The sequence below is a fragment of the Psammomys obesus genome, unplaced genomic scaffold, assembly GCF_907164565.1.
Source record: "Psammomys obesus unplaced genomic scaffold, mPsaObe1.curated_primary_1811, whole genome shotgun sequence".
Lineage (NCBI taxonomy): Eukaryota > Metazoa > Chordata > Mammalia > Rodentia > Muridae > Psammomys > Psammomys obesus.
In genome coordinates this window covers 16255354-16278076 of record NW_026596131.1, presented here as the reverse complement: position 1 = coordinate 16278076, position 22723 = coordinate 16255354, and the positions used below count along the sequence as shown (strand labels likewise).

The 22723-nt window shown below is 47.9% G+C and overlaps 1 protein-coding gene across 4 annotated transcripts in view; it reads right to left on the bottom strand.

Annotated features, from left to right (window-relative positions):
- Positions 1-22723, bottom strand: part of Tbcd (tubulin folding cofactor D) — a 161312-nt gene that overhangs the window by 58603 nt on the left and 79986 nt on the right. For all 4 annotated transcript variants that reach the window (XM_055592661.1, XM_055592658.1, XM_055592659.1 and 1 more), the window contains 3 exons: positions 18310-18466; positions 9048-9105; positions 5804-5833 (listed from right to left, as the gene is read on the bottom strand). In XM_055592661.1, the coding sequence (XP_055448636.1) occupies positions 5804-5833; positions 9048-9105; positions 18310-18466 (245 nt within the window). The remainder of the gene's footprint in view (positions 1-5803; positions 5834-9047; positions 9106-18309; positions 18467-22723) is intronic.

The window sequence follows — 22723 nt, the reverse complement described above, 5'->3', positions numbered from 1 at the left end:
CTTCCTCTAGAGACACTCACCTCCACAGTGCTGAAGAGGTCACTCTGTGCTCAGCCCCCCTTTCTGTCCACAAAGATAACAGCACAGGCCCCTAGAGCCTGCTGGAGCTGGAAGGCCAAAGGAAGGGAGGCAAGCCCCTGCCCGGCTTTGAAACCTAGCCTAGGGCCTACACCACACTAGCTGCCATGAGGGTAGATGAGGATGGATAGGCTGACAGAAACAACCACTCTCAGGGCTAATAGCCAACCTCTGAAAGTACTAAGAAAAGCAGCCACCAATCCCCAAACTCAAACACAGGAGGCAGGCCCCTCCATCCTCACCCAATGAAAATCCTCCTAGTAGGACCTCAGCCCTAAAATTGTCATACAATTGGTGTTACCTAATATTTTCACATGTGGTTAAAAAAAAAAAAAAAAAAACTAAATATAAATGTAGACAGTCGTAGCCAAGCCTAGACAGCACCATAGCTACTGTCCAGAAGTGGCTCCATCCCGCAGCAGAGGAGGCTCCCAATCTGTGCACACAGCTGACACAAGTCTGAGAAGCAAAAGCCAAGAAAAGCAACAGGCACCCAGCACCAGCACCTGCCTCCACATCCCTGTAACTCACACAGGGAGCAACCTACTCAAAGACAAGGTCTGTCCTCTGCACAGAAGCCAGCACATCACAGAGCTGCATCTTCTAGCATATGTATGTGTGTGACCAGATAAAAAGAAATGACAACAAAGAAATCTACAATTTGTGTCTGAAATTTTATATGAAATTGAGGCTATTTATTACCATGGTGACACATCAGCCCTCAAGCTACATTTAAAAAAGCCAGTTAGTCTAAGGAAGTAATGGAATGTATCACCCACCTGGAATCCAGAAGAGTGAAAGGCCCAGGCCCAACTAAAACATCTGAGCTCTGCCACCCTCCTGCTCCCTGACATCTGCCTTAGGAGTACCCTAGGCACAGACTGAGAGGAACAGCCACTGTTTCCAGTCAGGGATAGAAAATATAGGCAGTAGAGGAAGCAACTCTTCCTCCTCCACGAAACCTGCCTTCATTATTGTCCTCAATGCCTTCACCCTCCCGAGCTGAGCCGGGGCCTGACTGTTAGTATCTCACAACTCCACAAACGCTGCCCTGTGAACAGCCCGCTAGAGACACAAGGAAGGTGCCCCAACCCTCTGCCTGAGAAGAGGGTGATGAACCAGAAAGTCATCCAGGGATTGAGCTGGAGTAGGACCACCAGAGTGTGGCTCCCGGCCCTGCCACACTGCACATTTTGTGTTCGCTAATCACATTTCTGTGTGATGGTGTGAAAAGTGTGCTTAAATGAAATGTGATTTCTACAGAACTAAAAGAAGACAGAAGTTCCATGTTTAAGGAAATTAGTAAAGACACCATTTGGTTATTAAATCCCTCCAGATTAGTGTATTCTTAAAGTCAAGATACACATTCAAATTTCATTCTCCCTAGCAAAACGCTGGTCCATTCTGAATTAGGGAACCAAGTAACAGAGGCACGCTCTAAAAGCTGAACCACTCAGAGTGAGGCCCTGACCCCTGACGTGAAGTTAAAAGCAGAGTGCAACCCCTGAGGCGTACTTGCTTACTGGAGGAGTGGCTTTGCCCCATTCTGGGGAAGTGAAACGTTTTGCTTTACCAAAATGCTTTGGATTGTGTAGTTACTTACCAAGGAGACCCCAGACTCATTTGTAACAGTGAGAGAGAAGCCCACAGCCCAGCAAAGGTGCTACTGCAGCCTGTGTCACAGGAAAATAGCACATGACGGGGCACATACGTGGGAGCACAGGTTTGGCTGTGACCAAGAAGAATGGAGAGGTCTAAATTGTGCTCAGCAGGACCCATATCGCTCAACACCAAAATAAGCAGTATGCAAAGACCCTGCCTAGCTAGATGGCTGTCCTCCGCTCCCCAGAGAGGGACCTCAGCACCCTGTACCCCAGCTTTCTCACTTGAATTCAGGCAGTCTGGGATCCGGGCGCCACCTGCACAGAGATGTGACCCAGAACACTCCCAGCAGCCTCATGCTGGACCTAGACATGGTAGCTGCCCACTGCATAGACTTTTAGGCTGCGGGAAGGGAACAGAGCACATACATTCACACACACACACCTGGAGGAAAGCCCACTCAACTAGCCACTTGGGGGTCTTGGCCAGGACGGCAGGCAGGTAAGATCTATTCAAATCTTGTGTCAAGACCCACATCATAAGCAGACCAACCCAACTGGAGGAGTCAGCTCCCCTGAGTCACTGGGCAGCCCTATTACTTCCTGTACTACTCCCAGCATCCTCTACTGTAAACACTTGGCTACTGACAATATTCTGACCCAGCCACCCCACCAAAACCTTACCTAGAGCACATCCATCTTGCCTAGGCTTCTCTAACCCATCATCCTTCACACACAGACTACTCTGCACATCATTACAGTGCCTTGCCATCCTCTGCCTTCCTCACTTGTGGCATTAACAGGCTGCCAGGCTACGTTCTGTCAAGAAACCTGTGGTGGTTTGAATAGGAATGGTCCCCAGACTCCTGTGTTTGCTTGGTTACAGGGTGTCAGGAGCCAAGGATTCAGGAACGGACTTGAGGCAAGCAAGTGAGCTACCTGGCAGTGGCCCAGGGATGTGCTATCTATGATGGGTGTGACCTAGGAAGCAAAGTCCCTGGGTAGCTCATCTCTAGACTGCTTCCTGATGCTGACTGCCTTTCCATGCCTTTATTTCTTTATTTCCCATACCCTTCGTGTGTGTGTGTGTGTGTGTGTGTGTGTGTGTGTGTGTGTGTGTGTGTACACACAATTGTATGGCATAAAAATATATCTAATCTTCATTGCCTATGCTCTGATGTAACTGCTTTTCTCTGCCAGGCAGATTCTTGCAGAATCATTATGAGAATGATTTTATAATTCTTGATAATGACTCCGACATTGATCCAATTGGCTTTTTCAGCCCCCTCCTACAGAATAACTAAATCTGCTAGGAATTCTGTGATTTTTTGCTTGTCACTGACACATAAACTTCATTGGATAGAAAGAGCTTTGAAACAGATTTTTTACTTCAGATGGCACCATGAATCCTTGTATGCACCATAAATTTAGGTTTAAATTTCCCATGAACCCAAATTATAATGGGACTATCAAGCATTGTCTAGTTAAGTACAAACCTTAATGTCAGAATATATTCAAACTGTTCTGTCATAATTCCTTATACCTTGTCACCTTATGGCATTATATACTGTCATTTTAAATTTACTTTGTTTCTTAGAATGAAAAACAGATAAAATTGTTGTCCTGAACTTACTATAACTAAGAGATAGCTGAAAAATCTGCAGCCAGGTCAGTCCTCACTGAAAAGACATATATTCTTGTAACTTTTGGGCCCTGTTAATCTTAAGGCCTTGTTAACCTTTGTCACTCTGAACTCACTATGAACTTACATAATGGACACATAGATAAGAAATGTTTAATTTTAAAACATGTAACCTGTTGTATTTTAGAATTCATCTATTTTTGTGATTAACTGCCTTTTTGACTATGAGGTAATTCCTTTGTCTCAGAAGGATACAAGCTGAGAGCAGACAATAAACACTGATGGAAGCCCATTGGGGTAGAAGCCCACTGGAATTCGCTTCACCTATGAGTTGTAAATATGAAAACATGTATATAGATACGTTTGCATGTAAATAGTCCATCTGTCTGTCTCCTGTACATATGTTATGTGAGTGTATGTCAACTGCCTGTCTGTCTGTAAGGAGCGCCTTTTGTATCGTCCATTGAATGTGTGTATGAGTATGTACAGGCCTCTATGTCTGTCTGTCTGTGTGTATGTGTGGGCTGACACTATGGAACTGGCAGCCTGTACTTGCTTCACTTTCTACAGAGGAGATGCTGGCAAAAATCATCATCCTCATTTGTAAACTGGGGATTTGAGGGTCAAGTTTAAGTTTTTTACTTCATCTACCCTTCCCCTTGACTGTGTGTGCATTAATGGTCTTTTCTTGCTTTTTCTTCTCTTTCCTTTTCCTTATCAATTTACAGGCAAGTTAGCAGATCCAGGACCTAACTATCAGCCTGCAGAGGCCTCCAAAGCAGCCTGCTCCTATATGGGAGCTAACCTCAGATCAAAGAGCCCCCTTTTACAATCCCCTGCAGGGAATGGGGGGGGGGGGGTTTAAGTCTTCCTCCTTTCGCAGTCTCTAGTCCTACAGAAAGAATCCTGGGCTTCCTCCCCTCTTTCTTTCAATCATGATCAGTTGCCTGAGCCATCACCTTAGAGACCCAAGAGATAAACTGAACTGGAATTCCACATCCTGTTCCAGATCCTACCCTGAACCCTGGAGCCTTGCTAAAGGAGGGAGACATTGGCAGCAGACTTTGGCATCAGCACTACTAGGAGGTGTGGTCTTGTTGGAGTAGGTATATCTTTATCACAGGAAGCACATCACTGGGGGTGGGCTTTGAGGTCTCAGAAGCTCAAGCCAGGTCTAGTGGCTCCCAGTCTCTTGTTGCTGCCTGCTCATGAGATGCAGAAGTCTCAGCTACCTCTCCAGCACCATGTCTTCCCACCGTAACAATAACGGACTAAACCTTTAAACTGTAAGCCAGCCACAATTCAGTATTTTGCTTTGTAAGAGCTGCCACAGTCATGGTGTCTCTTTACACCAATAAAACTCTAATTAAGACAAAACCCTAGAGCACCATTCTTAGCTGGTTTCTCTCAGGGACCCTGAGACTCTTTCTCCCTGTCCATACTCATCTTGGTAGCTGACCCCTTGCCAAGACCCTAACCCAGTGGTTCTCAACCTTTCTAATGCTGCAACCCTTTAATACAGCTCCTCATGTTGTAGTGATCCCCAACCATAAATTACTTTTATTGTTGCTTCATAATTGTAATTTTGCTACTATTATGAATCATAATGTAAATATCTGTTTTTGATAGTCTTAGCCGAGCCTTGTGAAAAGGGTCATTCAACCACCCACAAGGGATAGTGGCTCACAGGTTGAGAACCACTACCCTAGCCTCTCTCCAGCCTCTTGCCAGCCTGACCACAGACCCCAATGTTCCAGAATCTTACACATGAAGGAATCAAAACCACTTTGTTTTTGAAGATTTTTTTTGGGGGGGTAGGGGTAGGGAGGATTAAGACAGGGTTTCTCTGTGTAGCTCTGGATGTCCTGGACTCACTTTGTAGACTAGGCTGGCCTTGACGTCACAGAGATCCGCCTGCCTCTGCCTCCCCGAGTGCTGGGATGACAGATGTGCACCACTGCACCTGGCTCAAAAAGACCTTCGAGGCCTATAAATGGGTGTCAAGACTCAACGGCACAATTTAGACGACCCCAAACACAACTACAGCCCTAGTGAACACCAAGAGCAGTTGTGGAGCCAAGGCTTCTGGAAGGTGAGGCCAGAAGGTATTCCAAAACAGCCAGCCTCCAAACCACAAGCTAGGGAACGGCCAAAGCCTACAGGGTCCAGGGACTCACCTCCGACAAGCCACTTGGTGCCTGACACATGTACAGCCTACAGCAGTATGTGAGACAAGATCCTGCCCTGCATGAAACATTCCTGCACAGGGTCTCCTGAAAGGTGCACGGAGACCAGTGCTCCCTGATCGCTGTGCTCCCTGAGCACTTGGGTCAGAACTGTCATGTTTATTAGCTTGCTCTGAGGTGAGGCTCATTCATTACCCACCCAATAACACAAGAAGATGTGAAACTAAAGCTGTCAAGATTCCTGCCTGTAAGCCTACAGGAAGTTTCAGAAATAAAGATTTATAAAGTGGCCTTACCTGTCTCCCCACATTCTCCTGGAAGGCAGCCTAAGGAGCAAAAAGAACAAACACAGGAGGTGAGTGAGGTTTGCTTCTGCTAAACATCAGAAGATAAATTCAAAACAAACACAGTACAGTGTAAATGACCCATGGCTTTACTTTTTAAATAAAAGTCCTCTTTGTTGGCTGACCAGAGCCCTGAGGGTGGTTTGTCACTGTTTTTAATGTCCTCGTGCTCTTTAAAACCACAGTTTAAGAATTCCATTTGTGAGATCAGATACAACCTGAAGGTGGCTTTTCACTGGGAACACATTTTCACACTAACACCCCAATGAAGGTCCCAGAATTCAACTGAGAACAAACTACACAGGTCCACAAGTAGAAGCCACTCCTAAACACTCATCTTTGGGAACTCCACGGTCACAATTAACGACTATCTCCAAACCCTCACAACTGCCTCCTAGGACACACCTGTCTCCATCCAGCTCTCTGAACTACCTGAGACTTAAATGCCAGACCCACAATCGGGGCTGAAAATGTCCCATCTGAACTTGAGCAAAATTAAGTACTTCTAGGTAAACCTTTAACAGATGACACTTCTTTCTTCGGTGACAACTTTCCCTGACTCCCACAGTTTCCTACCCAGGACTGTCTGAACAAGGTGACAATGAACCTCAAGCCTGGTTTATTGCCCAGGAGGGTTTTGAACTTTGCCCAAAACATCCACAACTGAGTTCCAACCACGTCTAGAGACAGGTGTAGACACCAGCTTCATACGGAGCTGGAGCAGAGCTACACACAACATGTACCATCCTAGCAAGCAGAGGTGAGAACAGGCAGAGGGGAAAGGCAGGGGTAACAGAAGAGACACCCCTTACCTAAGCAGACATTCCAACATGGGTTAGGGGGGTCAAAGTACTCACAGATGCACAAAAAGAGAGCACGTCGAACCAGAGGAACCCAGGAACTATGCACCAACCCCACAGGACTGGTAAGCACCAGGACAAAAATGTGTGGCATCTCCAGGACAGAGCCTCATGGCAGGGCCAAAGTATTGGGTGACTTGCCCTTAAGTGACCTAAGGAGTTTCTAAAATGGGGAAAAACAGATGCTTTTTGCTGTTTACCATTTTGTGACTTTTGTAACCCCCCCCCTTTAAATTTACTTTTTTTCCCTGTATATGTGAATGTTTTGCCTTCTTATATGTATATGCGTCCCATACATGCCTAGTGCTCAGGGAGGTCAAAAGAAGATGCCTGGTCACCTAGAACTGTTGTGATGGATGGTTGCTTATGAGCTGCCACGTGGGTGCTGAAAACCAAACTAGGTCCTCTGGAAAAGCAGCCAGTATTCTTAACCACTGAGACACTGCTCCAGACCCGTGCAATCAATTCTTTTGCTTTTTCAAGAGAGTACTTATCTGTGTAGTCCAGCTAACCTAGAAATTGCTCTGTAGACCAGGCTGGCCTTGAACTCAGAGAGCTGCCTGTCTCTGCCTCCCAAGTACTGGGATTAAAGGTTTGTGCCACTACTGCCCAGCCCTTGCAAACACCAAAGAAAGGTGATGTAAAATGACACAACACCAACTTAAATATAATGTAATACTTATAAGCAGGGATATCTTCAAACAAAGTAAAAATTAATACAAGATTGATATTGAAACAATCTTGAAAATAAGAGGTTAGGAGAGCACCTAACACAATATGAAGACAGACCACATGGACTTCACTACAGAATATGCTACTAGCACAGACAGAAGACAGAAGGATGCTGGGAACAGGGTTAAGTGGTTTATAGCCTTTACACTGAAACAAGACTAAAACCTGTTTTGGAGATGCTGTTGGAGAATGAAAACAACCACAGACTACAGAGGGTGAAAACAACCCATAAACTATGGAGGATGAAAACAACGATAGACTAGAGATTTGCAAAACACACATACAATATAAAAGATGAATATCTAGAAACCATAAAGAACTCTCAAGCTCACCAATAAACTAACCATTCAATTAGACAAGGACTAGGACTTGAAGAGGCACATATCATGCAGGAGGACACAGGTAACAAAGGAGCGCCCCAAACAGACTCAGCATCGCTGGAGAAAAGGAAACCAAAACCACCACACACTTAACAGCAGAACCAAAACAGTACCATGACCAGGAAAAACCAGGCACTCCCCACCACGTCTCAGCGAAGACGGGGAGAACACATGGTAGCACAGTCACCCTGGGAAGTTAGAAGACGGGACCTAGAAACTGTACTCTAGGCATATACCCTAAGAAACAGAAACTATGCTCCAGAAGACTCTATGAAAGTACTAATAATAACCGTGAGCCAGCAGCAACCCAGATGTCCTTTTACAGGTAAACGGCTTAACAAACCAAGGCTCAGGCAAAGAACAAATCCTCTCAGGGTAGGAGATGGCCAGGAACTTCCCAACATACTGAAGACACCCAGTGAGAATTCCAGTCCCAAAGACTGGTACTTCAGCAATGTAAAAGCATTACAAAATTGAAAAGTAAATTAATGGCTGCTAGCAGTTGAGAAACAGCCATGTTTAAAAGGATCATACAGGGACCTCTGTGGTGATGGCTACTGTGTGCCGGAATTGTAAAGGATTCACAGGTATGTGTGAGATGCAGCCACACAGAACTGACATATAGGACGCACGCACACAGGACACAAACAACTAGGAGCCCTGACTGAGACTACTGAGCTGTCTTAGTACAACTGCGATGTTGCCCAGAGGAGAACAGAGGAAAGAGTAGGCAGACTTCACTGCAATCTTGTAACTCCTCAGGGGAATCTCGCTAGTGTCAAAATAAAAGGCAAATGAAAAAAGCAAGAACGAATCAGAATGAAAAATCAAATGAAATACTGTGTGCCTGTACTTTTTAAATCATGAATAGGCATTTGGTTTTGAGGTACTCGAGTGACTTTCAGCTTTTGTACAACTACTCTGTAGTTGCTTTTCAACCTTTGAACCAACCTTTTATTCTTGTTCTAATTTCCACTGTGCACAGTCCTTTCTTGGACTCGGTTTGTCAATGTTCTCAAGAATAGAAGTCCATTCACCTATGCTTGATTCAAACCAAGAATCTCACAGTAAATCCCTACAAGTGCTACTGTGGTGACTGCTTGACTCGGTTCTTTCAACCGATCTCCTCTGAGGCCTTGGGGTATGAGTTTTCTACGGAGACAGGGGCCCGCATACAGGACCCCACCTCCAGAAAGGGAATGCAGTGCAGACAACCGAACTTACAGAGGCTGCTCTTCTGCAGTTCACATTTCGGTCAAACACGGTAGCAATGACCAGAGCACTGTAACAACAAGGAAAATGGTTAGTTAAAATGAAATACACTGTCAGTAAACTGCTTGTCTTGCAAGCACGAGACCCCTCATACAGTGTTGAAGGGGTGGTGCGCGCTTTTAATCCTGTGCTGGGAAGGTGACAGGAAGACCTCGGGGACTGCTGCATCTACCCTAATGGCTGAACACCAGGCTGGCAGGAGACCATGTCTCAAAAGAGGTGGGCAGAATTCCTGATGATGATACCCAAAGTTGTCTTCTGACCTCCATGTACTCAGGCATGGGCACAGACCATGTGATGTCCTTCCACTGTTCATTCATTTGCTCACTTGCTGGACATCTAGGTGAGCCTCACAGACAGCAGGAAGCAGGAAGTTCAGGAGGCTACAGCAGATCAAAGCAACCTCTCCTTAGATGGTATACCCTGAGCCTCCAGTGCCTTGGAGAATAATGCCTTTTCCCCACTGAGATCATGTGTAACCAACAAGATGAGAAAATGAATGGTACTAGAAAATGAGAATTGGCAGTATGCAAATGGTCGCGACTGGGCGGCTGACACCAACACTCCTACAGCACAGCCGCCTATGCCTTCCAAACCACACTTAACAGCAAGAGCTCCGTGCAGCCAACAGGCAGCTTGCCCCATGCAGCACCCAAACACATGGTTTCAACATTTCCCACGGGCTTACCCACGTGAGGCATGATGGGGCATGCAGTGTCAGTATCTGGGGTTGAGAGACACAGACATGACGAAGATCAGATGAGGTCAGCAGGATGAAGACCCAAAACGGATCCTCCGGGTTCTACAAGGAGGAGACATACCACATACTCTGCAATCTGTCCCCTTTAAGAGTCTTCAGTGTTGCCTCAAGACTCTGATTGCAAGGGGGCCAGCACTACAGGCAGCCTCTTGGCCTTGGACCCAGACCACAGTCAAAATAAGCCTTTTCTTTACAAAGAAGTGTCCTTCGAGGGACACTTGATATGGTAGTGAGAACAGTCAGCCAGGGACAGCAGTCACCATGGAAATACCACAGAGAAGGCAGCCATTAAGTCTCAATCTTTCCTACAGCCAGAAGCAATAGCACCACAACAATCCAACTTTTCCCACCTCTCCTGACACTCAAAAGCTTTAAGTCTCTTTCTTATGTACCAAACTTCCTGTCAGAATCTAGAGAGCCCTTCCTATCTCCTGTCTCTGGCTCTCCGGCATCCTACCACCAGTTACTGCTCTGGGTCACACCCTCAAGGGAGATGCTTCCCAGGGAGGCATTTCCCTATCTAGGTCCCCACATCCCTTGGAGCCCCGGGGATAGTCTCGGGAAACAGCATGGTGCAAGACCTAAGGACCACAGGCCAGCCAAGTCTGTCCTTCAAACTCCTTCTCAACTTTGCCAGCCAAGCAGTGAGCACTATTCCACGCCCAGGAACCAGGTAGAAGGCCAGAGGCCTATCCCACTCACTCCTACACTCTGGGGCCACTACCTCCTATGGGCCTAGGCAGGGACAAGTAGCCTCCACATGAGGTTGGAACCCTGCGCTCAGGAAAAGGGGAACTTAGTAATGGTGCTAAGCAGACATGTGCCAGTCAGCCAAAACTGCCACAAGAGAGGACCAACGCAACAGAAGGTGACAAAGTGCTGCTCTGTAATTCCAAGACATAAACAGAAGAGGAGCAGGGACACAGCTTTCCTGGTGTGTAGTAATCGCACCTGGTCACAGTAAGAAGAGGGGAACTCTGATTTATAACAGAGAGCTCATCCTACCTCATCATGAACATTTTTAAACTGCTTCTTCCTAACACCTCACAGCAGCTTTTGGGAACAGTCTTCAGGTCACAAAACTGAGGCCTATATACATGTGGTCTCCCAGGAACTTAAGCCAAATATCTACTGGTGTGTGTGTACACATCTGACCTCCCCGGCCCAGATCCAGGAACATCTCAGAAGACAGGGCAGAAAGAATGTAAGAGCTGGAGTACAGGAAGAGCACTGTGAACTCTTGTCTTCAGGACATGAAATGGCCAACATACTCTTGAGCTCACGGCTCCTATAGTTATCTACACAAGACCTACTCAAGATCCAGCCAAACTGAGCAGCCAACACTTCAGCATTAACTGGATTTGCTGGACTGCAGAAAAAGAAGAGGGCCAGGAGGTGGGTGGGAGCCCGGCCAGGGTTGGCAGGAGAGTGGAGTGTGGGTAGAAATAATCAAGACACATTGTGTCCATATAGAAAATTGTCAACATTAAGTGGAAGATACTCTATTTTTTTTTAACGAGTACATTTGGCATTTATTCTAAATACGCTCTTAAAACAGAAATTTAAGTACTGTTCTAAATTAGAGCCTTGCTTTTCAAAACAATGTTTTTCTAGAAAAAGAAATTAAGAATTTCTGCTTTCCTTAATGTCTGTCTAGAGGAAATGGATGCTTCAGCTGATGATACTGAAAGGTCTTGCAGCACTGAACTCTTGGCATTTCCTGTTCATGTATTTGCCTCGGCTACTATGTCAAGCCATGAGACACTGACTAGTGAAGAGAGAGGATGAACACAGAAAACCCCCGAAATCCCCTCCAGACAGCTTTGCCCTCTCCAATGTCATGGACATGTCCCTTTTCACTGACCTCCTAAATCCCCAGTCAAGCGTCTTCAGCGCTGCTCTAAGACTGTCTACCTGCAGACAACCTACTCTGCCCTGGCAGGCTGACCAGAGTCCAATTTGAACCATGCCAGAGCCCAAGTGTTGATTCTAGAGGAGTCAGACTACTCAGAAGATAAAGCTGTCTTTTCGTAGCCCTCTCCACATTCTACCCATCCAGGCACTAGGCATAGGATGGGATGAGGAAACCCCAACAGGGATGTAGCCTGCTTCGGCTAGGTATGGTGCTAGAGCCACCGCTGTGCGTCAGCAGAGGATGAGGTCAGCTTTCACTGTGTCAGGGCTCTGCCCACACCACCTTTTCTCCTAAAACTCTGTCCACAGGTGACTAGGCAGCTGTGCAGCTGCAGACATGACCCGATAAGAGTAGAGATGGGGGGCCGTCACTAGGGGCCCTCCTCACCCTCCTTGTGCTTCTCAAGTGTATGGGAGGCTGAGGGGCACCACATGTATGGGTAGGCCTCTCTCCTACGCTCAGCATCAGCACCAGAAGCTCGCTCCACGGGGACTGTGCGCAGTAGGAAGGCAGCCGCAGCAGACCTGGCCACCTACCTGCTTCTGGGGCCACCTTTCCCACAGCCACGCTGGCCCGTCTGTGTGCTCCCCAGAGCCCTGCATGCACGCTCCTCAGAGTCTAGGAACATCACAACTATTCTTCTCTGGACAGTGGGGTTGCTGCTGAAACTGAACAAACACAAGCTATGCCATGCCGACCTCTCCAAGGTATGAGCAAGCAAAGTGAGCCACCAGACACAAAGACTGGGGCATGGAGTCGGAGTCCAGTACAGGCTGTCAGCACAGAGAGCCTGGATGTAACAGGTATCAACACAGCAAGAAAAGTAATGGCTCACACACCATCAAGCCAGCGTTTCCTCAAGCAAATGCTGTCAGTTGCTGCTTCATTAATCTTTTTTTCTCTTTCTTTTTAAAGGAGGGGTATCAAGATAGGAATTCACTCTGTGGCCCAGGCTGCCTTGAACCCACAGTAGTAATTCTCCGCCTTAGCCTCTCAAGGGCTAACATTACAAGCATGCGTCAGGATTTACATGTGTCATCAAACTTCAGAGATTATACTGGAAAATGCTGCTTTTTTAAGTAAAAGTAAGCTTCTACTTAATGAAAACAAATCTGCATATACTTATGAGTACAAGTTTTTTGTTTGTTTTTTGAGACAGGATTTCTCTGTGTAGTGAGTTCCAGAACTTGCTCTATAGACCAGGCTGGCCTCAAACTCATAGACATCCTCCTGCCTCTGCCTCCCAGGTGCTGGGATTAAAGATGTGCACCACCCTGCCTGACTACAGCAGATTTTAAAAGACTTTCAATTTGGGCTAAATGCTTTAACTTTTTTTTTGTTTTTTTTTTTTTTTGTTGTTGTTGTTTTTTGTTTTTTTTGTTTTTGTTTTTGTTTTTGTTTTTTTTTTTTGCATATGTGTCCACACGTATGTGTGCTGAGCCTGAGGATGCTTCACATTCCCTGGGGCTGGAGTTACAGGCAGTTGTGAGCTGCCCCGTGGAGGGCTAGAACTGAACCCCAGTCCTTTGGAAGAGCAGCTAGGACTCCTGGCCACCGAGTCATACCTCTGTCTCTGGACTAAATCCTTGAAACTGACTCCCTACTTTCAGAACAAGACTGGCTTATTCAGAAACACAGTAAGTTCCAAGTGCTAAATCACTAAAGGGGTTTAGTGATAATAGTCAAACAGAAAGAAGAGAGCGTTGCCCTAGATCACTGCTTCCATGTGCACTAACCATCACCTGGGCCTCAGTCGTCCCAGCAGGACGGCCCAGAGTCATAGTCACTGTGCTCTCGCTTCAGAGAAAACCTAGAGAACACCTGGCACCCACAGTGAGAGCCACCATCTGAGGAGAGGTACTTGTGGCTGTGCCCACCTGCTTGATTTCTCTGGGGAAGCTGTGTGACAGCTCATCAGGATTTACCAACACGGAAGGGATCCTCTTTCTGGTGTAAGCCAAAGGATAGTGGCATGCTTCAGCCTGCCCCTCTCCTTATACCTCAGCTCAGCACATACAGTGAGAACAGCAATCACCCACACTCATTTTTCTATGTGTGCGGTATGTGTAGCACTCAAAAGCAAGCATACTTGCTTCTACAGGAAATAATACAGAACTTCCATTCTGAAGTAATTTTTTAAAGAGAACACTAATAACTCACTGTCCATCTGTGGTTTTTTTAAGTTGCAAATTGCATTAAAATATGAGCCATGCATCTTACTGAACTTCCCTAAGACATAAGCAGAACCACGTCCTTTGGGGTCAAAGCCAAGCCAGCACAAAGTTGGGGCTAACAGACCAAAATTGCTGGCCTTCTCCTCAAAACAGAAGTTTTCCTCTCTCTGGAAGCTGCGCCATTCAGAGAAGCTGAGAAGAATAAGACATAGCTTTGAGCAATGCTTGCTATTTCCTTTTTTTTTTTTTTTTTTTTTTTTTTCTTTTTTTCAGGACAATCTTGCCCTAGAGGAAGAGATCCTCCAGAGCCAATCCCAGGCCATTCACAGGCAGCCCACGCTGCCCTGCCGGTTTGCACAGTGGAGGTGAGAGTCAGGAGGTGCCCCTGGCACAGGCGGGCCTGGGCGGAGTAAACGTCAACAGGAGCTCAGCTTACAAAAGAGTTTCAGGTGAGGAAATCACTGGAAGGTGACAGGCAGAGCATTCTGGCAGGGCAGCCAGTTTGCTTTCTTTTCCTTCCTGTAGATGGGATTTTGACTTCTGGTTAGAAAGAATCATCTCATTTTCAATTCACATCTTACTGCTCCTAAGCTGCACTGGGCTCTTCAGAAAGCCAGACTGGTGCCACAAAACAGTCATTCCTGCTCCATCTGTCTTTTTGCTCAAAGCCAAAGAAAGATGGTTTTCAAGGGCAATCGAAAGAATTTCAAAAAGATAAAAATACACCTTAAAATGTTTTTTACTTCCAAAGGCAGACTTAACACTGTGCGGGGGAGAACTACCAATCCCGTTTCGTCAACCAAAAGTTAAACAAGGCTGTCCACTGCGCCAGCAGCTCCAAGGCACAGGAGGCCTCTTCAGAGCGTCTCCCTGGTTCTTTCTGACAGATATTCTGCTTTATTCTGGGAACTATATTTGAATCTCAACTGTACAGGATCCACTGAGGAGTTTGTGAAAGTAAAGGTACCAAGATTTTATCATGTGCCAGAATTAATGGGCTTAAAACCTGATAATTAAAAGGCATGGTCACTCATGACGAACCTCTCAGGCAGGTCTGCAGGGCACACCCGACCGATACTCAGACAGCACAGAGCTCCAGGCGGGAGGTAGTGCGTGCCCCCAGCTCACTGGCGCACCTGACTCACCAGGCGCCCTCCCCCGCTGATGCCTGGAGTCAGATGGGCCAGGAAGGGCCAGGCACAGGTTCCTCAGAACCTGTCCAACCGGCTAGAAATCTGCAGCAGTGCGGTTCCAAAGGGCACTGCTGCCCATCGGAGGCAGGTGTGGGCAAAGGGGCCAGAAGACGCCTTCTCAGAAGAGACTCTGTAGCAGCTACCACGGTCGGCTGGCTGCCAGCTCAGGAGAATCAGGCATCTGTGAAAGAGAGGGCTGGCTGCCAGCAGCCAGACACTGCAGTTTCCATGTGCAACACACAGACATGAACTTGCCAGCAACCCTTGAGTTTGGTCCCACAAGTCAGCAAGTCGGAACTCCCCAAGCCCAAAGAAACAAGTAGACCCACAGGAGTTTCTACAGCTAGAGACTGCTGCACACCAGCTACTCCTTGGCCAGGAAATGCAGGGTCACTCCAGAGCCTAAGCTGTACATAACGCGAAGGCCACTCCCTCACCACCCACTAAGATTCTCCACTGCACACCCAACGTCTCAACCCAGCATGAAGAGGACCTCACACCTCCCCATGGGCCACCCCACACTCACAGCAAGCTCAGTTCACCTAAGCTCTGGGAAGACCATGCCGAGCTCAATCTGGCCACCTTCTCCAGTCCTCAGATAGTAAACCTCACAGCCAAGAGCGTATGCAGGCCAGCTCAGAGTGGCCTTTTGTTTTTCCTGAGCATGAAAAGAAGTTGAACGTTGAACAGGAGATAGACACAGACCCAGATGTGACCCTGACACAACTCTGATGAAGTGCCAGGAGATTATGAAGGGTGGAAGGACTCTTGGCTCTCAAATGCAGCTGCCTTTTACAGGATGTAAAGGATGACCCTGAAGCAAAAGGTTCCTTCAGCAGCAATGGAAGTTCCTCACCATACTGCTGTATGGGAAAAGCTAGGGTTGGAGAAGACAGGCCACAGCCCAAGACCCACCTGCAGCCATAATACCAAATCACAGCAGCTAACCGTGCCTACCAGCTGTGTGTGTGTGTGTGTGTGTGTGTGTGTGTGTGTGTGTGTGTGTGTCTCTGTCTCTCTCTGAGGTTTTTTGAGACAAGGTTTCTCTGTGCAGCCCTGGCTGCCCTAGAACTTGCTCTGTAGACCAGGCTCAGAGAGCCATCTGCCTCTGCCTCCCAATGGCTGGGATTAAAGGTGTGTGCCACCACTGCCCAGACGATCAGCCATGCTTTTCAAAGATTGCTCATTCCTTACAAAATCCACCCAGAGATCAATCAGTGTTATGATACAGGGTCTCAGCATGAAGTGAAGCCGGGCACTCTGTGGGAACTGTGTGGCCCTGGCTTTTCACTCTGGTCCAGATGCCCCACAGGTCCTTCCAATCATGAGAAAGATGGTTGGACCTCTCATCTGCACCTCCAGCCTTCAAAAGCAGCAGCACAGCCTGGAGTGCTCACATTCAACAAAGGAGAACGGTGAGATAGCCACACTCCCCCTGACATGGCTGCATGCTCCCAGGCCAACGGACCAGCACCTGTTCCCATTACCCTATTCCCTCCCTCAGGCCATCCTGCCTTCCTACCTCCTGCATCAGAAGAGGTAGAAGGACATGGCATAGCATCCTGTTAGACTGAACGGAATATGTCGGGATTGTTTTTACTTTGAAGCAGGAAACAACTGCACGTCAGAGCCAAGGGTTATCCCAGTCCTTCAGTGTCCTGGCAGCTCATCAGAGCCATGTCAGGGTCACACCTGGCTCTCTGCCTACTCAACATTCAACCTCTTTTCATTGTCAGGAAAAAATAAAAAAAGGAGCAAAGACAGCAGCTACCCACAAGACAGAGCCCTATGGAACCAAACTGGATGACACCACTGGAAAGGTGCGCCACTGCTCTGGGACACGTGCAAGAGAACAACTGTTTGCTACTTATACAATATACTGCCAGGAAGCTGAAGATGAGGACATGAAAGCAGCTGCAAGAACCTTCCTCAAAGCCACATAAACAGCACACAGAGGATGCACGGCATCCCACTACAGAGCAATGGAGTGGGAAACAGAGGTCACAGACACAGATGGGGCCAACGGCTCAGCAGAAGCCCCTGGACAGTGGGGCTCTTGTCTCTTCCCACGCACAGACAAGTCTACAACCAACAGCACAGCTTCCTGACCACCATGCACGTCTTGTTCTCTTTGAACATGCATATGTCTTTGTTCTCATATACCACTGGTATATGTTTATGCTCCATGAAATGGAACAGCTCCTTTCGGAGAGCAGGTGACTCATGTTAGAGGTCCAGAAGGAACCCTCTGGAGCTGTGCCTTGGAATGAAGTGGGGGAGAGCAGCACCATAAGGATGCTGCAGGGGTCCTGAAAACTCAGCATCTGGCTCACGCTTTCAGAACTGTGGAAGACATAGGAATAGGCTGCTTCTGTCTGTCCTGCTGTCCTAAGTTCTGTGAGCACTACACTTACCCCTCCCCTTCACTCAGCAACTTCCCGTATAAAGAGAAGAAGAGAGCTCTGCTGGGTAGGAAGCATTCCAGAAGAAGAGTGCAGGCACTTGGTCACTAGACTCCAGGACCTCGAGGGGCAGGGCCCCAGGGTGGGCAGTAGCTCAAGGTCTGTAGGGTCTCACTAGTGGCCTCTGGCATGGTGCCAGAGCGCGACTGCCTGACTCTAAGGAGCATTTTTTTCTTTTTCCTTTCCCTTGGGAAGATGCAGAACAAGTCTCAACACAGGTGGCTCTTCAGTTTTATACAGCACTGGCACATAACACCCGGCAGGGGCTCAACTTTTGAGTGTGAGCGTCATTCTGCTTCTTTCTTAGAGCCGAAGGTGGGCACCAGTAGTTCAGTGTGTCCACCATGCTATGAGTGTCGTAGTGGGCCCTCTCAATCCAAGTCATTTTGTGCCCACATGGGCAAGACCTATGGTTTGACCCGTCCTCCAAGCGTGTCATCTCTAAATATTCAGCCGGGTCTGAAGTAGGGCCTGGAGCCCATTGATTCCCTGGACAGCTGTGTTTGGACCCTATCTCTCCACAGAGCAGACCCTCTCCGCCCCGTCAGATAAGGCGGAGGAGCAGAGAGCCCACGGATGCTGACACTGCAGCTCGCTGTAGAGAGCGGCTTACCTGAGTGAGACCAACAGGTTCTGGGCAGAGGTATGTTTGTCTGAGGCATGTCTGCCATGTGGCACAATCATCCTTCAGCACAACCACCAGGCTTTACCTTGAGATGGCCATCACGAACGGCGTCAACTCCTGAGGCTCGTAGGCACGCGCGAAAGCCCAGCACACATAGCAGGCAGCGTCCCTGACGTTGGCCCCAACGCTGCAGGCACCCCGCTTCTCATCATAGGTCAGCGCCTTCAAGATGACTGTGACAACTGGCAGGAGACAAAAACAATGACAGCACACCATGAGGCTGGAGCACAGACAAGCCATGTGTCCAGATCACAAGAGTCAAAATCTGCTCAAAAACCACACAAAACTGAAAGGAAGACAAGTCCACCAGCTCAACGACGAAGAAGCATTTTTGAACTTCCCGAGAACCACACAAAGGAATGCCAGTCCTTCAAAGCACACACAGCTAGGTTGCCACGCTGTGGCCGTGCCAGGAGAGTGCAGAACTCAGAAGCCCACCACAGCACAGAAAGGACCGTGTATTTATGAGAAGTGACTGTGACACTCACAGATGAGGAAGGACGTGAAGCCACGGGAAACCAACCCAAGTCTTGTTACTGAAGACTTCAGCAAGCTTGGAGAGGGAGGAAGCAGCCTGCCTACAGAGGGTCTTGGAAGGTCCAGGACTGAGGAGCAGACACACACAGCCGCCCCCAGCTGCCCCATGTGCATACGACTGTCGGCCTGTTTCACCATCTTGAGTGTCCACAGGAGGCAAGAGATGGGGTCACATGAACTTCTCTTCTGGTTCTAATGAAAACATACAACCAACCGACGACTGGCCTTGAACTTACTATGTAAATCAGGCAAGGCCAGCCTTGAGGTCTGCCTGCTTCAGCTTCCCTAGTGCAGGGATTAAATGTGTGTGCCACCGTGCCCAGCACATTCACCAAAGTTTATTTGCAGCACTGTTCAAAATAGTTAAGTTACAGAGCCGACCTAGATGATATCCAGCAAGAGAAAAATGGATTAAAAACATATATATAGTACATCTAAACCATTAAGTTTTATTCTGCCATAAGTAAGACCAAATCAAGGGTTTCAGTCAATAAAGTGTCTGCAATGTAGACAGACAACACCATACAAAAGCTAAGCGTGTTAAGATGTGTAACCGACAGCCAGCCTGGCCAGCTCAATGAGTTCCAGGATCCGTGAGAGAACCTGACAAAAATTAAGATGGACATCAACAGATGCTTGCACATGCATGCCCAAGCACACACACACGTACACGCACACACCACACACACACAAACAACAAAACACTTTGATGAAATGTCCTTATGAAATCCAGTACTGTGTGGAACAGCTATATACCAACGAAAAAGCAATTAAATAAGGCTGAGGAAATGCCAGCAGAGTACTCGCCACAAGCGTGAGGACACCAGCACGTGAAAGCCAGGTAGGGTGCTGCACACCTGCAGTCCTAGCCCTGGAGGCGCAGCGGGAGGAGGATCCCTGGGGCTTGCTGGACAGGGACAACTCCAGATTCAGTGAAGACTCTTGTGTTAAAAACACTGTAAGAAAGAGAAGACACCCAACACGGACCTCTGGCCTCCACAAACACACGCATATATACGTATGTGCATACCTGTGGACACACACACACCACAAAAAAAGAACAAATGTTACTGAATCTGTTTTGTGTATTCCTATATTCATGAATAGCAGCTTATTAAAGATGTGTACACTTCTCAGAGCTGGAACTTCTCACTTACTACATCACATAAGGGAATTTCATTTCTTTACTGTGCACAGGAGGCTGTAGGTGGACGTGTTTGCTGTGGCCCAGACAGACACTACACTGCAGTAAGGAACACTACACGCCTCTCACTGGTGGTGTTTACGTGTGTTCAAAATAAGACTGGAGGACCAGGAATGCGGTTCAGTGGTACAGAACCCAGGTGCCCAGCAAGTGTGAGGCCATGCCTAAGCAGAGACACAGGAACATCCTGCCGGCATCATAGTCTGGCAGTGTCCACAGCTGAGTGTTCTATGACATGGCAGGAGATTCCAAAACAATTTGGGGTTCTGTGATCACCCTTACGGTGGGAGCTGGACACAAACACTGAAGGCCATCAAAGCAGGATTCACAGCGGATATAGGAATCAAAAATTTAGTCAGTTACTAGCAGCAGACACAAAGGACATGCGAGGGTCCGAGACTCCAAAGTCGAGATAGATGGAGCACACCACTTCCAAGACTGCATGCCACCCTCAGAGCCCCCAACCTCTTGGCACCACTCTCGGGGTGGGGGGTGAGGTACCCATCTCTTGCATGTGCGATTATCCACCAGAAAACAATTACCTGGAAATATAAAGGCAAAAAAAACAAAAACAAAAAATCCTGAAAGACTGCCAGTGTTATAAAACCAAATCTCTGCCTTTTAGCTTCTAAGGGCTGTTCTACATAAATATCAAAAGTGGTCACGGTTCAACGGAATCTATTTCCTATACTTGTGGTACTGGGGGGGGGGGGGGGCTGTAAAGTGTGCACAGGACAAGCAGTAGCTGAGAGGCCTGGACACACGTCCTACAGGAGCAGCATGCTGTGGAGTGCACCCTCATGAAGATGCTGAGGTCGCCCAGCCTAAGAGCCCCAAGAAGATGCATCCCCTGAGAAGTCTCACTTCCTGAACAGCACAGCATCAGGACAGCTGACTTGGAGCAGACTGTGCCTCTAGATGTCCCAGTACTTTCTCACATAAGTGGCCACCCTGAAGTCGTGGTCATCACGCAGTGCTCAATAAGTAGCCACCCCAGAGCCAAGCTATTCCTGGTCTCTTTTACAGCCGATCTCTGAGTCAGCCCACCCACAGGAACAGCTCCCACATTCCAACGGATTGGCCCAGCCCCACCTCCCATAATGCTGGAGGTACCTGTGGTTACAAAGGCTGGCTCCTCTGGGTCATTCTTGAGGTCCCTACTGCTCCTACCGAGCTCTCAACTAGCCTCTCTCCGCTGGAAATCCACTGCAAAGTATGTCCCAGAGACTCCCTCCTCTCCCTCTCCTCCCTCTCTCTCTCTCTCTCTCTCTCTCTCTCTCTCTCTCTCCCCCTCCCCCTCCACTCTCCATCCCTGGGAGACTCTCTGGAGCAAGAAGCAGATTAGCAGCAAGACAGAAGCTGAACGACTATTTATTACTCCTGTACCCACCTGGTGTTTCCCCAAACTTGGAGTTAATGGTTAAATATAGACCTAGCAAAAAAGAACCATCACAGCTGCTGTAGATCAGGAATTAGATCTACAATTGTCTTAACTTGAATTATATCCAATCTCATTGATGAAAAGGTCCTCTGTTCTATCAAAACAGGCCTAGCTGAGCTGTTTGCTAGTATGTTGTTCAAATTCACAACTCTGTTAATTAACAGGGCTGCCCACTAGGGAGCCAACAATGTCAAGAAAATTGGCTGTGGCACCTGTGGGAGGCCAGTATCCATATATGTGGTGTCATTGCCAGCTGGACTCCCTGGAGCTCATGTAGGTACCACAGCCCAGACGCTCTGGGCAAGGCCAGCCAGCGAGCCTCTGGCCTCAGGGAAATCTGAATGTGTTCTCTAAGTGTCAACTTATCACTCCGCAGGACAAAACTAATTTCCAGACAGACAACTACGAGTGGCAGTGTCAGCACTCTCCGTGCCCACCCCACATTTCTCCTGCACCACACCAGGAAAACGTCTGGTGCCACCCAAGAGCAACCCAACAGGCAGGTACAAATCTTGATCACCACAGGGTCCAGGCAGAGTGCCCAAGTTTCTGTCCCCAGCTGAAGTGAGGTAATTTTGGAAATTAGCCCTTCTCTGGGAATAGCGACATAGCCAGCCATGAGAAAATCAAGTGATTGGTCTTGAAAGACTTCCTCAGGGTGTAATCCTGTTTACTGTTCAGAGAACCAACTGCCTAGGAGGACACCTGGTTGTTCCAACTGCCCATCCCACCTGACAGGCGGGAGTCCCAGGCTGCAAGTACCCACTCTCACCTTGCCTATCTGCAGGCAGAGCCAGGGCCTTCAGACATCACGATACGCTGGGCCTCCCATGCCTGCATTCTTCTAATTCTAACTTAGAAAAGCAGAAAGTAAAGCTCATCAGGGCTGCAGGCCCTACAGCCACCCGCAAATGCCAATGTTGCCCAGCAAAGACCTGACTGGTCTGCATCTAACCTGGCCTACAGCCCAGTCAGCAATCTTCAGAACAGCGTCCTGGCCTTTCTTGTGCTGAGATACTAAAAGCATCCTCCACAGACCCACAACAAACACCAGAAGCTGATGAACAATACGGTGTGGGGCAACCAACAGCAAGGGCTGGCCGCTAAGTGGAGGCTGGCCCAGTAAAGGCAGGGCGCTACGGTGCGGTCACTGGGAACGAGCTCATTTGTAGAGAGAACAACCAGGGAAAGGCAACAACGACAGAGCCTGTATACATATACATATACATATACATATACATATACATATACATATAC